A 15,242-nucleotide genomic window follows, 5' to 3' on the forward strand; every position below is an offset into this window, starting at 1 on the left:
CGCACAAAGCTACTCGAGGGCTATCTGTGCTAGCCGCCCCTAATTTAGCAGTGTAAGACTAGAGGGAAGGCAGCTAGTCATCACCACCCACCGCCAACTCTTGGGCTACTCTTTTACCAACGAATAGTGGCATTGACCGTCACATTATAACGCCCCCACGGCCACCCGTGTTGGTATGTTTCAAGTTTATTTCAGAATTTCTGAAGCAGAACCCCAACCAACGTGAAACTTAGAGATAAAGCTGATGTACAGCTATTACCCTCCATCAATCACATAAAATTTAAAAAGGAACATAGAAGGAAAGAAGCGATAGTCATTTTCGTCTAAGCTAGCAATCATTATGAAAGAAGCTGTTCAACTTCGTAATCTTTCCTGGTTACGAATTTGGCACTAGTCCCAGTTTAAAATATTGGAAAAAGAACTATTGTGAAATACTCTGAAGAAACCAAACTACTTCAGAACGTAAGTAAATAACATTCCAAAACGGTTTACCAATATTAAATTTTAATTCCAAGTAATGTATTTGTTTCTCTAAATACAGTCATATTAAGATATGTATGTATCAGTACAATTCGAAAAAATGTATAGATCTATCCATATAAACATACAGTAGCAGAAACGACGCTTTAAGGACGGCTGTTTGTGGTAGTAAGTAGTAATCGCAATATTGTGAAAAGACAAAAGATGTACTTTTCTTCGAAGTACTGCGCTGGAAAATGTTTGGATTGCGCTGCTTCGTCATGCCCAACAAGGTGATTCAATTACAGGTGTGAAAAACGGGGTTAATTCTAGTTTAGTAGAATTCAAAGTTACGCCAACAGAGATAGAATCTTCGGGTATATTCCTAACGAAAGTCGTGTTCTTATAGTGAAAAGTACGTAAAAGTTCTGTTCCGTTATAAAGTGGTCCTTACAATTATGTTTATAACGGAGTGACTCTTGAAAACCCAGGGAGAATTTTTGTTTGCGGTACTATCCAAGAGGTAACCTTCAGTGATTGCAGCACTTAAACTTTTTAGGTAGAATTAGAGTTAACTGACTTAAAATCTTCAGTTTGCTTTTTAAAGCATTGGCTATTTGTGTGCGACAGAAATACCCGATTTAATTTTTACTCAGTATTTCCACCAGCCTGCCTACCTTCAAACTGAAATGTTCAGGTGAGATTAGTGTAGATTATTAGTTCGAACTAAAAAATTTATACTTGGAAGAAAAAGTCAGCCCACTAAGATTACTGTAACAGATTTACTGTTGTGCATTTTAGTACCTACGCTTGTTACTTTATAGTTTATTTTTGCATGTGACATATTCACTGTATTGCGTAATACCACCTGTTCCCGAAATCTCTAGAGAACTCTTGAAAGTGAGAATCAAAAACATGTTTACGAAACTGCACTGATCATTGAAAATTAAAAAGAAATTCACGTGATTGGTATATAAAAATTGACGCGCCGAAAAACTGCATTATTACTGCACAGCTAAAGTCAGTATACTACATGCTAGGAAACTATAATTGTGATTAACGCCTAATAATCGTAAAGTTACAAAACCGGACCAGGGTTAGATTTCGAATATTACAAACTGTTCACTGAATAACTTCGGATGTTAGAATTTCTACAAGGACATTAAATATTATCATCGGTAAAACTCAGCTACGCGAGGCGTAACAAACAATTTGCTCGTCGTGGACCTGGATGGACGATAAGAGTTCTAGAGCGGATACAAGTTTCTGTATTGTCAGTTTGTAGAACTGTTGCATATGAAGTCAAATTTGCCAATAATTAGTATAAAAGTATTATTTTTGTTTGTATATTAAAAATGTGTTAAAGAAAACTGTGTGTATCAATCTCATTCGCAAATACCATAAAATTGATAAATATTAACAGTTAATTAAATTCAAATTTACAGTTGAGTTAGTAATACGTAACGTACATAACGTAATAAATCGTAGGCTCATCCGAAATAAAACATACGTAACATTGCACGCTGATACAGTGATAAAATTCAAATATTTAAAACATTTTACTTGCTCAATATAGATATTCTAAACTGGGTTCATTATGTTTTATTATCTAAAAAGTATTTAACATTTACATTTTAAATTTCAAATACAGTTTATGAAAGTGGCCTGTTTAATTATTTTCACTGAACTAGGACTTAAAGGTGAATTTTCAACACATTTAATAATTGCCTTAGAAATTGTACTTGGTTAGGTATAATTCTTGTGTGGTTACCACATTTTTAAACACTTTAGTTTTTGAGTAAAAAATGAAACAAAATATGCGGGTCCTCGAACTCAAGTTCTTCTCCATCGTTCGGCTGTTTCCGTCACGTTTTACAACTATGATGTAATAGTTGCCAAACACGCTTCGTTGCGCGCCGACCATTTTGTTCCTTTCAGTGCTGGTGTTTTATGTAAATCTATCGGTGCTTTTTTCGGATAACATACTTTGCAAGATTATTTTTTGTCTTGATATTGCTACTTTGTTTTATGTTAACATGGTTTACTGCGTTGCTTATGGTTGTAAAAACGGTTCGGCATCGGGCAAAAGATTAATTTCGTTTCCGTGTAAGGAGAAGGAACCGGCAAGGTGGCGACAGTGGGTGCGGATGGTCAATAGAAAGAACTGGACACCTTCACACCATGCAAAGCTTTGTCAAAATCACTTTGAACGCTCATGTTTTGTGTCAGATCCCACTGTTTTGGATTCCGTGGATGTCAAGCCAGGCAGGTTGAGACTGAAAAGACCATCTTTTCTCGTTTAGAGTTGAGAACTGATCTCAGCCTGCTGCGTACAGGTTCCACCCCTCTGAAGCCATCTCTTGCCATCAAGAAAACAAACTTAAAGGTATGTGTGCAGTATAAAGCGATAAACAATAACTAGTACTTTATAAATTATTATATTATACAAGTTTTTGAAGAATGTAACTGGACATACACATTTCACATTTATGAGCGTGGTTTGCATTTGTGGCACCTGAAAGTCAGTGAAACCTTGATTTCCTAGTCCAGACAGTGGACAAATCTATCCCAAATAGAGTATATTCCAAGTTTAAAAGCTGGTAGATCATTCTGTAGATGTTTTTGTATATTTTTTAAATATGGAAAAGTTTGAAGAATTCCATTTTTTTAAATTTAACATTAAGATAAATTGAAATAAAATTGTCTTAAACATGTTGAAGCAATCAAGTACATGTTATGTATATAATCTTATATCTTCAGCTTTCAGAGGAAAGTTCTGCTGATGACATGTACCTACTTCTGTAGAGGAAGTTGTGATTCAGCCCACCCCTGATGATGACTGCCAAGACTCTAGAGCTGACTCATTTCAGAGTGAGTCTGTTCAGACTTTAAGTATATCATGATTGTTAGATTAAATATTCATAAGTTGCAACAATTGATGTATAATTTTATTTACATTAATTTGAATCTAACCGTGAAAGAATGTTATTATTTCAATACCTAAATAAAAACCTATTGTTTCAGTCTATCCCTAGTATTCCAAGAGGGGCACAGACTGACTTGTATTCGGTTTCCATAGGTGTACAGGTATTCCCATCTGGCTTGAAGACTGTAGCTACCCAGACAGAAAATTTTCCAACAATAGATTTTGCTTGTGGTACTGGTAAGTTAGTTTGAATATGAAATTTTCATTCATGATTTAACAATATTCAATAGTCAGATTAGTCTTGTTAATATTATTTTGATTATTTATTATAAACTATTGCTGGTAAACCGTATTGTTCACATGTAATTCTTTCACTGATTTTTGCAGAATCATCATCTGCTGCTAAGAAGTCCTCTGTATCACAAGTGACAGATGCTGATGATACTGATAATGTTCAAATGAGTGATGATGAAGGTGCTGATCCTGAGTAGAACTTGTCAGATCTGTGTTAAAAGTAGCTGTTCTAGATTCGTTCAGAGTAGGTTCGAACTGATATAGCGCTACTCGACACTGTTCAGAACACAAAGTCAAAAATACTCCGCCACTGTTCTCTTTATGCACTAGCCATGATTATTTACATTCAACGCGGCAAACGTAAAAACTAAAACGTTCGGATTGCCGCTCGGAAAGGGCTCTTTCTGCACCAAATTCTATGTTTCATTTATTAGAACATATTTTTTATGAAAAATGTGAACCTGCAAAATTAATCAGTATGAGTAGTTCTTTTGACTACAAAGTTTTTTCTGTAAAATTCACTTTTAATCTAAATCTAATCGGAGATTCATGAAGACACCAAACAGGTAGTGTAGATGTAATAGTAAAGTTTCTAAATATGTTTATCAATGTTGTTTAATAGATTTAGAATATTTTGCTTATTAGATTGTGGTAATTCCATATATAGGTCCTTTGAGTGTGACAGTTTATTTAATTTCTAAAGTTACCAGTAACACGTTTCTGCAAAACTATTTTCACACTCTAAATAATAACTACCTAGATTTAGTTAACTCACTTGCATGATATGGCCCAATTGGAACTGTGCATTTATTACCAACTATAGGTTCAGTTTTTACAAGGTTTTATATAATATAAGGTGAATAGTTTTGCAAATGCGCAAGTCGTTTAACACTTAAGTTACCAAATGTGAAGTCTTAATCTGCAGTTTTTTAAGGCTTGATAAATCATTAACTTGTTACTGGTATTTAATTGTGTGTAAAAACTGGTTCAGATTATCATTTCTAAAATTAAATTTAAATATGTTAATTAATGCTCTTATTTTAGGAAGATTAAGTTAAACCTTTAAAATTTACGTATTTTTATTCTAGTATTAGGGCACCTAAATTACCGCAGAATCCTAAAGAAGCACATTTATTCTTTCTTTAGTAATAGTTACCCATTTACTGCATCATTTTTAATTACTTAAATTAAAATATTAATTTAATTTAAGCCATAATATAAATGCTCCATCTTAACATATAGAAATTCTCGTTGTAGTTTACAATCTTCATTAAGAATTTTCAATAATTACTTTAAACGGAAGAGGATGAATTCTAAGATGATTTAATTTTATGGAATTCATTAAGTTGCTTTTAACTTTAGATCTATCGAGGTTGGTAGGTAGGTATTTCATGTTTATTGGCACAAAGTTACAAGGCTATCTGTGCCAAACAAAATGTAGTACACTATAATGGTATAGGGAAATGAAGGTTAGAATACATAAAATATGTAAAATTAAGACCTACCAGGAAGACTGAAGCATTAAGTTTAAACTTACTGTTTGTCACCTGAAGTTGGCTTTCCAGTCCTGGGTTAAGGTCAAAATAAGATTAAAGCGTGTAAAAGAAATCATGCTAAAACAGTATATAGTCCAATAAAAACCTTAAATTAAGTTAAAAAGACCAATGGCTCTTACAAATGTTAAAACATGGGTGAAGCAGCCAGTATCACCTATCTAATGACAAGGGCAAAACTACCTTAAAAATATGTTTAAAATTGCGTCGTCGTTCTTGGTTGTAACGACATGATAAAATATATACAATTGTGACCTGAGTGTCACACAGACTACACATTGCAGCATCAGTACCAGATAAAAGGTAGTGGCGAGTTAAAAACTGACTAATGCTCCTCCCTTCGATCTTTACAGAAACAAAATGACCAAAGAAGGCTTAACTTGAGAGAGATTATTATTTCGTTGCTCACTCCAGGTCGACTACCAACTGGCATACAGTCGGGTTTTGATAACTGGACCATAATCCATGTGTGGAACAGGGACGGTGGTGAGAGAGCTATAGCAGATGGACTTTGCTGCTCTGTTAGCTAGCTCATTCCCAAGAATACCAACATGACCTGGTATCCAAAAAACTGGACAGAGATAATAAAGATGGGTCAGTTTGTTTTGGATATTGATAAGAATAGGATGGTAACTAACATGGAATGATATCAGAGCCAACAGATAGTTGAGTGAATCAGTATAGATCGTACAATTTGCATATTTTCAATATGAGTCAAGGCAAAAGAAATGACATACAATTCGGCAGTGAACACAAAAACCGTAGGCGGGATTCTGTGTGCTACACACGAACTGTAACAAATCATGGTAGGACCAACAGTCACCTGATTTTGAACCATCTGTATATGGAAATGGATGGATTGTTTGAAAGATGTTCAGCAAATCAAGAGCGATATTTCCAATTGGGAGTACTGCCCTTCCTCAGATGACTCAAAGATAGGTCACAGTTACTGTCCCCAACAGTAATTAGCCATGGTGGAATAGGCCGAACTGTTGATACTGCTATGCTAGATCAAAGATATCCAATTTTTCCGATTGTGTCCGAATATGAAGGCTAAAAGGAACAATGGCAGATTTTCTATTATAGAAAAGTGTGGCCCAATGAGGATGGAAAACACAAAACCAAGTGGATGCTGTGGTAAAGAGCGAAGTTTGGAAGCATATATAAAAATGGGAGTTGCAAATGGTGAATAGACAGAGGGGGTTGATGGGACTCCACATACAAACTTTAGACTGGAGAAGTACGAAAGGCCCCAGTGCAAAGCCAAAGCCCCTGATGGTGGATAGGATCCAGCATTTTCATTACTGAGGTTCTGCAGAACCATGAACCATAGTCAAGTTTGGATCAGATAATGGCACGATAAATTTTAAGCATGGAGTATCGAGTTGTTCCGCAAGAGGTGGAAGAGAGGACAAGGAGGATGTTCAGTGCTCTTATACATTTGACATGAAATTGTTTGATATGTGAAATAAAGTTTAATTTACAGTCAAATAAGACCTAAGAACTTAGCCTCAGGAAGTACAGCATCATCATCAATACGAAGTTCTGGATCTAGATGAATACCCTGTTGGCGGCAGAAATGCACACAAAAAGTTTCAGGAAGAGAAAGTTGAAAACCATTTGCTGTGGTCAACTTAAATATAGGATTGATTGCAGTTTTTTTTTTTTTTGAATTTTGCACAAAGCTACTCGAGGGTTATCTGTGCTAGCTGTCCCTAATTTAGCAGTGTAAGATTAGAGGTAAGGCGGGTAGTCATCACCACCCACCGCCAACTCTTGGGATACTCTTTTACCAACGAATAGTGTGATTGGCTGTCACATTATAACGCCCCACACGGCTGAAAGGGCAAGCATGTTTGGCGCGATAGGGATGCGAACCCGCGACCCTCAGATTACGAGTCGCACGCCTTAGCACGCTTGGCCTTGCAGTTTGTAGCTGCCAGTCAATAAACCTCATGTTTGAGGACTGACATGAGATGTGAAAGTCATCAATGAATTGACCACTTGCAACTCTAGGGGTAGCTGTTCACTAATGGCATTAATTTTTTTTATAATGAAAAGCGTAAAACTTAGAACACAGCCCTGAGGGACTCCAAATTCCTATGGGAAAAAAACGGGAAAGTATTGAGCCCACACAGACCTGGAATCAGTGGTTCATTACAAACTGCCACACAATCCGTATGAGTGAAGGTCTCGCAAGATGCCATATTTCCATGTTGTATCATAAGCACTCTCTAAATATAAAAAAACAACAACAAGATGTTGTCGCTTCAAAAAGGTTTCCAACTGCTGTTTCAAGGCAAATTAAGTGGTCTATCTTAAAATGTTGTCTTCGGAACCCATACTGAGTGGGTGAGAGAACGTTGTTTGATTCAAGGAACCAAACAAGATGAGCATTAATCATCCTCTAAGGACGAGACAACTCGTCAGAGCAATGGGATGGTAATTCGAAGGAATCTTTGGATCCTTCCTAGGATTAAGAGTATGGAGTACAATAGCATGGCGCCAAGCATCAGGAAAGACATTCTCCTGCCAAATCTGGTTGAATACAGCCAGGATAATAGTAACAGAGGCAGGAGAAAGGTGGCATAGCATCCCACAATGTACATTATCAGGTCCATCTGATGTATTGCCAGACCGATGAAGCACAAGTTTGAGTTCCAGTGTAAGAAGGCGATTGTAGTCATAGGGATGATCAGTGGAGAAAGAAAAGAGGCAAATGTTCAACTCGTGTTTTAAGAGCTAAGAAGGAAGGGGATGTGTTTCAAGGGCTAGATATGAGAGAAACATTCACCAAAAGTATTTGAAATGCTCTGAGCATCAGCAACTCCATGGTTGTTGAATATTAAGATAGAGAGGAGGCAGAAATATACCGTCCACTCACCTTCCGGATCTTGTCCCATATGATTTTTGAACTGGTGGTTGAAGAAATGCTGGAGGTGTATTTAATCCAGGAATTCTTCTGGCTTTGATGTTTAATTCGCTGAGCCTGTGCACGGACTTGCTGAAATGCAATAGGGGTTGTAAGTGTGGGATAACTACGAAATTTATTCAAAGCACGTGTCTGAGCTTTGTGTTATAGAACAAGCAGAATTCCATCAAGGGCAGGGATGCCGTGAGAAAGATGTCGAAGTTTTGGGGATGCACTGAGCAGCTGCTTGGACAATATAGTTAGTTACTGCTGTTACACAAACTATCGATGACTTACATAAGATGGTAGGACCAAGTTCGAGAGGGCCAGTTGGCCTGGTCCAACTTCCACTGAAGCACACGGGTCAGGTGACACTGACCACGGCCAGTCTCTTAATATGATAGGTAAACGATCACTAACCCGTGAATTGATGTGAACCTCCCAAGAAAAGGAAGTGAGAAGCGAAGGGGAGCAGATAGAAAGATCTATAGCAGTAAATGACTGACTGGGTGCATGAAAATAAGTGTAAGAGCCACCACTGAAAAGAGACAGGTTGTAATTCAAGAGTAAATGCTCTATAGCTCGACCCCTCCCATCAATACTAGAACCACCCCAAAGGAGATTATGCCCATTAAGATCCCCCAAAATTGATAAGGGGTGGCAGTTGCTCAGTGAGGGCATCAAGGTGACAATTTTTTCTAGGGGTAAAGTACAGAGAGAAAACAGTGATGGCACGACCCACGGAGATACGGATGGCTACAGCCTCTGAGGGCGTATTCAATGACAAGGACCGGGTGGGCACATGTTGATCAACCAGCAGTGCTACTCCCCCATGTCCGATACAATAGTTTGATTACTGACTGCCCACTACGATTTCAGTAACGGCGTGATACCTTAAGGTTAAGTGTATGAATTACTTAGCCTAGAGTCAAATGCATAAATTAATTATCACGAAAGTGAAAATACCGATTCAATTTTACACTCGAAATATCTCTGAATTAAGTTTTCTTCTATTACTAACATTAATAAAAACAATCCTCTTAAGGGAAACTAAATTCAGTTTCGTTCTCAGTACATTTAATTTTATATTTTCAGTATATTAGATTAACAGTATTCAGCTACGTTCTTAAGGAACATGATGTAAAAGCCATTGACAGAAATTAATTTCTAGCACATTTTAAGCGTTTATCTAAAATGATTTTTAAATAATTATTCTATGAACACCCAGAATTCATTTGATAAATGGTCTTAATTTTGATTGGGTCATAAGGAATTTCCCAATGTCCGATTGCCTCGAATGCAATTTAACTGTTCGTCAAGATTGATTTCAAAACAATTCAGTTATGACATGCGAGGTTACAGCATACTATGGTGGAATTTGCCTCGTCATTTTTTAGGAGCAATACTATAGTGTACTTGTATCTCGTGTACACAAGTAAATCGTTGCAGCGATTTTACTATCGGAAGATTAAATTAATGTCAGTTTTGTAAAACTAACGGTACTTGTAAAAACTGTTGTGTTATAATTCATAATGCACTGGGTGCTGTCTTTCGAAACCGATACAAGATGTTGCTATGTGACAGATTTACCGATATATATTTTAATATCTGAGTTTGTCTCCGTTTGGTGCATGCGACATATCGTTAAGTGTGTATTTCGAAAGTCCCGCACACAATACTAAGTCATATCTGATTTAGAACCGAATTTTTACAGAGGTTCATGGAAAATGAATTTTTCTTATACACCTATCTGTACACTTCTCTTGACTGCTAGCTAGCTTGAAGCACACGTAAGACTTCACCAACAATATCTAATGTCCCCGTAGAAATTAACGTCCGAAGTCAAGTCACTGAAGTTAAACGGTTTGTAAATGTTCGAAATCTGTAAACTTTCCTCGTCAAATTCTGTAGTTTTCCCGATTACTAAGCGTTAATCGGAGTTGCGGATTCCGACGATGCTTGGAGTACGCTGACTGTAGGTGCCAACAATAGTATTGTCTCTCGATATGTTAGTTTATATACTTTAAGAGTTTAGAATATTCAACAATATTCGAAGATACGCTCGTGTTTCCAAAAAAGTTGCTTATTCTTATGCTTGAAAATCTCAAAACATTTAGAGAAGAGGCGGGGACTTGCATAATACTCATTCAACGTCACCTGAGTCTGTTGCTGTTTGCATATATTAAGATAAATGCATGACAGTAAAATCGAAATTTTCTAAAACTAAAGCAGCTGAAGCAAATGCCTTATGAAGTTTTGCAGAACACAAGCTTTCGTTACAAAGATTTTACCAAAACGTCTACACTTAAAATGTGATATGAATAATTAATTTCATTTATATGCAAAAACGGCTCGTTTGGGTTGAGAAAATATTTTACATAGAAGAGCGAACAACGTTTCGACCTTCTTCGGTCATCGTCAGGTTCACAAAGAAAGAGGTAACTGACCGGAAGCTGACCACATGTTTGAAAGGGGTTGTGTAACTGAGTGTCGGAATGTAGAGGGCGGTATTAGATGTTTGAATATATAAATTTATTTATTTTATCATATTAATATAGGTATAAAGGCGTTCCTTTATATTGGTTTATTTTGGGTTTAAGTTGTTGTATAAGTAAGGCTTCTTTCACTTTGCGTTTGTTTATGTTTGTTTCTTTATTTAGTATTTGAGTGTTTTCTATGGTTATGTTGTGTTTATTTGACTTGCAGTGTTCGAAAACGTGTGAAGATGACTTTTTGTGTTCTTTGAATCTGGTTTCCATTTTTCTACTTGTTTCTCCCAATATAGAAGTCGTGGCAGTTATCACATTGTATTTTGTAAATAATGGGACTCAGCACATGAAACAAAACAAAAACTCAACATACTAAGAAACCAAATAAACACAGCCATAAAACTATGCTCACCAGATAAAATTAACGATGAATTAGACAAAATAAAACAATACTTCATCAACATCAATAAGTTTCCTCCACAAACCGTAGAAAACATTATACGCACACACCTAGACAGAAAGCAAAATCAACCAACTAAAGTAAATATATCTCACGAATCAAAAAATCACGAAACCATATACTGCTGTATACCCTATATTCCTGACATCAGCAAACAAATAACCAACATTTGGCAAAAATTAGTAACAAAATATGACATTCCAGTTAATACCAAATTTATTCAAAAACCAGGCACAAAACTGAGGTCTATACTATGTAAAAACTACACTGACAAACACCACACGAACATTATTTCGTGTTAACAGTTCATTAATTGTTAACGTAATCGAACGCAGAGCTCTCTTGATGTTGAGTTGTAGTACTGTTTATACAAGAAGTTTTATGAACATTATGACAATAAGTATTATAAACAGATAAATTTTAGATAAGCCATGCAATCACCTGCACCAATATGAATGGTGTCCAACAAGACAAAATAGACATCTTATGGAACCAAAAGTATATGGTATAGGACTACAAACAAGCATTTGTTATTAAAATTTTATAATTGATAAGAAGTGTCAAAAGAAGGTTAGAAAATAAATTTTATATCTGACGTCTATTAGGAGACCTAAATGTTCACCTTTCATTTGATGTACAAGAAGGTTCAATAAAATATGAGGCCTATAATGGATGATTTGATTGTTGTGGACCTATGTTTAGAGAGTAGTTAAATAGTATTTTGAAGGGTACGAATTCCGGTCATTCAAAGTGGCCCAATTCCACTCCCAGCGGAATGAATTTTTTTTTGTCAAAAGATACATAGAATATAGTAAAAAAGATTCTACAAACCAGTTATTTTCATTGCAAAATTACTACAGGAAAATTAAAAATAAGCCTTCTATTTGCACCTAGCAGTAGGTGCAATTGTGGTCATTTGGTGTAAAAATTTTTTGTTTTTTACTGGGCCAAATTATTCAATATAATAAATATAATGTAGAGGATTAAGATTTCACGCGGTATATTACACACGTGTTTAAATAGGTTTCAGGTCCAGTGGATGATTATATAACAGTAATTGAATCTCAATCAGCATCCACGAGCGTTCACGTGATTTTCGAGTTCCGAAATATACAGATGCCTCAAAGTTAAAAAAGATGCACATTTCGATCACTTCTATGCTTTAGAAAAAAATTGGTCTGGTTAGTTCTTACGTGTGAGGGGGGGGGAGGAGTACTGCAGGGGGTCCTATCTGGCCTGCAGGATATGTTGAAAGCTTAGTTTTAATACCTGACATTATTTATTAACAGTATAGAGTACGATAACGTTAAGCCCCAACTAAACTGAAACAACAGTTGCGCAAATTAACGTTAGCTAATCTTTATGTAGTATAGGTCGTAATGAATATAAGCTCAAGACATGTAGAGTCGTAGATTTAAATGTGTGCCTTTACTATTTTTGTATTGCTCTAAAATGCATTATTTATATATAGTTTTAGCTAAGGTAAAAATTTTATCGCAAACGTTTTCTTAATTAAGAAAGAATTTCACATTAAATTATGCATGAAATTATTTGCTTCTGCAAATGTAGAAAATCACAAATTCTAGTTCATCAGAATTCATCCATCTGGTAAGGCTTGGAAACCATGATTTGTTAAAGTAACTACTTGGATAAGTAATACCATAATTTTACAACAACTGTGTATTTCCGTAAGCGTTTAAGTGCAAACTACACGATGTAGTTTCTTCACCAGGGACAGAGATCCATTTTCTAGAGTCGTAAACTAACTTACCACTGACATACATCTCCCTCTCTCTCCTACTAAAGTATACTCGGTTTTAAAGATACTTTATCGTTACAGAAAAATACCAGAACTTTCAAGAAAGATACCGTAGTTAAACATGGATAATGTCTTCACACACACACACACACGTGTGTGTGCGTGCGCGAGAGAGAAAGTTCTGGTATTTTTCTGCAACAATGAGGTATCTTTAAAACATGGATAATTTAACAAGCTGCAGGCGAATTTTAAAAACGCCACCCTAGATTCACTGGGGCCTCTACCTTGTCTGCAATTCTGGTTATGGCGCTGTAGATAGCTTTTTCATTCAGCTATTTGCCCACGAGGGTTTTAGACCAATCCCCGAATTTGTCAGTTATGTTTAGCTATATTCACTTTCGGTATAACTAAATGCATCCAAACCGCTATTTATACATGCAGTACAGCTGAAATTAGCAGTTTAAAACCACCGAAGCATCGTATACCGATGAACCATTTAGAAACAAACTCCTTTTTAAAAAAAATAACTATTACTATTAAAGTACATTAATACTGCATCTAACTGGAATTTAAAACTTCCATTTAAATTGTTTACCGCCATCATATTTTTTGTAGCTAAATATTCGAAATTTAGGTTTTAGCTAAATTTTTCGTCTTATTTTATTTTGCTTTTATTTATGAAGCTTACATGAAAAAAAAACAACAGTTGTTATAAAGTTATAAATAACGGAGCAAGAAATCTATATTTAAAATGAAATTTAAAATTGAAAGTGTTTTCCGCAAGACTCAGCGAAAGTATCAACATCAGGAAATTAGACTTCGTTTAACTCCATTCGTTCCAACGCTGCAGGAAAGTGCGTTTCTCAGTTATCACTTGTTACGAGGCGGGTTTTGTTAAGAAATATAATCCACTAACTTTAGAAGAACCTGGTTTGCCACTCAATGAAAGCAGAAAGGTAGGGGGCGATACGCTAAGAAGCAGATTTGGATCTAAATTTAGTCATTAAAACAAAATGCAAGTGTTAATATGAATTGTTTTTATTTAATACATGAAACGAGATTATACAAGTTACGAAATGAGACATAGCCAAAATATTTCGGGGCACTGAACCTTCTTTTTGCTATGCCTCTGCTATGAAAGGTTAATTTAACATATCTACTAATAAAAACAAACAAAAAAAAAACAAACAGATGATGACCTCCAATCTTATTTGAGACAGATAAATTTACTGACTAAAACGGACATATCTTGCATCTCTTACGCGGTCCGCCATGATTTGGACTGATTAACTTGTTCCTCACCAATACAGTTTACGCTAAACTTAGGTAAGCATCAACACAAAATTCATCAACTAACGATTCCTTAAGACCGTGTATAATACATACCAAGGTATGCAAAACCATGCCAGCAAGAAGTTACTATATTTACAACCCCAACAGTGTTAGTGTTACTATTTTCATCATAACTCGAATAAAGGCATAGAGAAATTCGAAAATACTACAACTTAACCGACTTCAATGTAAGAGGTTTTCTATCCAAATAAACTGACCTTGATTCCGTAGAATCTTCTTGAAATAATACATATTTGTCGAAAGAACGCCATAACTACCTCTTTTTTCTCTCTGTCAACTCTGCTTCTAAAATAGAGAAAAATACTACAATACACGCGCACAACCGCTGCAGCGTTATCTACGTAATTGCTCAATCGCTGCTCGCGTACTACTGCGCACCTCTCTCGTCAAACTATTTTATCTTGGGTGCACCCACATGGAAAACTAAGTGATTGGTTGCATTGGAAGGTTTGACACGGTGACGTCATAAACGTGAAGATTCAGGCATACGATGCAAAATATCCACGTTACACAACACAGTACATTATTCTTTTTCAGCAAAATATGAAATCAAAATTTTTAAAAGATTGTTAAACAATAAGCAGAATAATTTTATCACGTAAATATGCAAATTATCCATTTTGTAATACTTTTTATGAAGTCAACTCGATACTTATAATATATAGCTTCAAGAACATTAAAGAAAACAAAAATAGTAAATAGAGAGCATTGTAGTAATTTCTTAAAATTTTTACCATACTTTCAGTATATTGTTTATTCACTTAGTCACCAATGAAGCACAAGCAAATATTGGTCAAAATAAGTTTATATGAATTTAAACAACACAATATTCATATTAAGCACAAACCTACGCAATAAGCTATCTGTGCTCTGTCCACAACGGCTATCGAAACCTGAGTTTGAGCGATGCGAGTCCACAAAAGTACCACTGGGGTCCGCATCATTCATTTTTCAACATAACCATAGAAAACATCCAGATACTAAGCAGGGAAACAAATGTAAACAAACGCAAAATTAAACAAGCCCTACTTGTACAAA

General features: G+C 35.6%; 1 protein-coding gene and 1 long non-coding RNA gene across 6 annotated transcripts in view; one reads left to right on the plus strand and one right to left on the minus strand.

Moving 5' to 3' along the window:
• The window catches only part of LOC143253135 (branched-chain-amino-acid aminotransferase, cytosolic-like), a 36,291-nt gene extending 21,712 nt beyond the window's left edge, over positions 1-14,579 (minus strand). The window contains exon 1 of the mRNA XM_076506472.1: positions 14,402-14,579. Within this exon, the coding sequence (XP_076362587.1) occupies positions 14,402-14,455 (54 nt within the window). The 5' untranslated portion in view covers positions 14,456-14,579. The remainder of the gene's footprint in view (positions 1-14,401) is intronic.
• On the plus strand, positions 247-12,167 carry LOC143253136 (uncharacterized). Of its 5 annotated transcripts, none has more exons than XR_013029396.1 (5): positions 471-1,156; positions 3,220-3,330; positions 3,484-3,622; positions 3,773-3,923; positions 10,850-12,167. It is a non-coding gene; the product is annotated as an uncharacterized LOC143253136 (long non-coding RNA). The 5 variants fall into 5 exon arrangements; XR_013029397.1 differs by lacking the exon at positions 10,850-12,167 and adding an exon at positions 2,763-2,845 and having other exon boundaries at positions 3,773-4,284; XR_013029399.1 differs by lacking the exons at positions 471-1,156; positions 10,850-12,167 and adding an exon at positions 247-462 and having other exon boundaries at positions 3,773-4,284.
• Positions 14,580-15,242: the final 663 nt, after the last annotated feature.

This window comes from Tachypleus tridentatus, chromosome 6 (genome assembly GCF_004210375.1).
Source record: "Tachypleus tridentatus isolate NWPU-2018 chromosome 6, ASM421037v1, whole genome shotgun sequence".
NCBI lineage: Eukaryota > Metazoa > Arthropoda > Merostomata > Xiphosura > Limulidae > Tachypleus > Tachypleus tridentatus.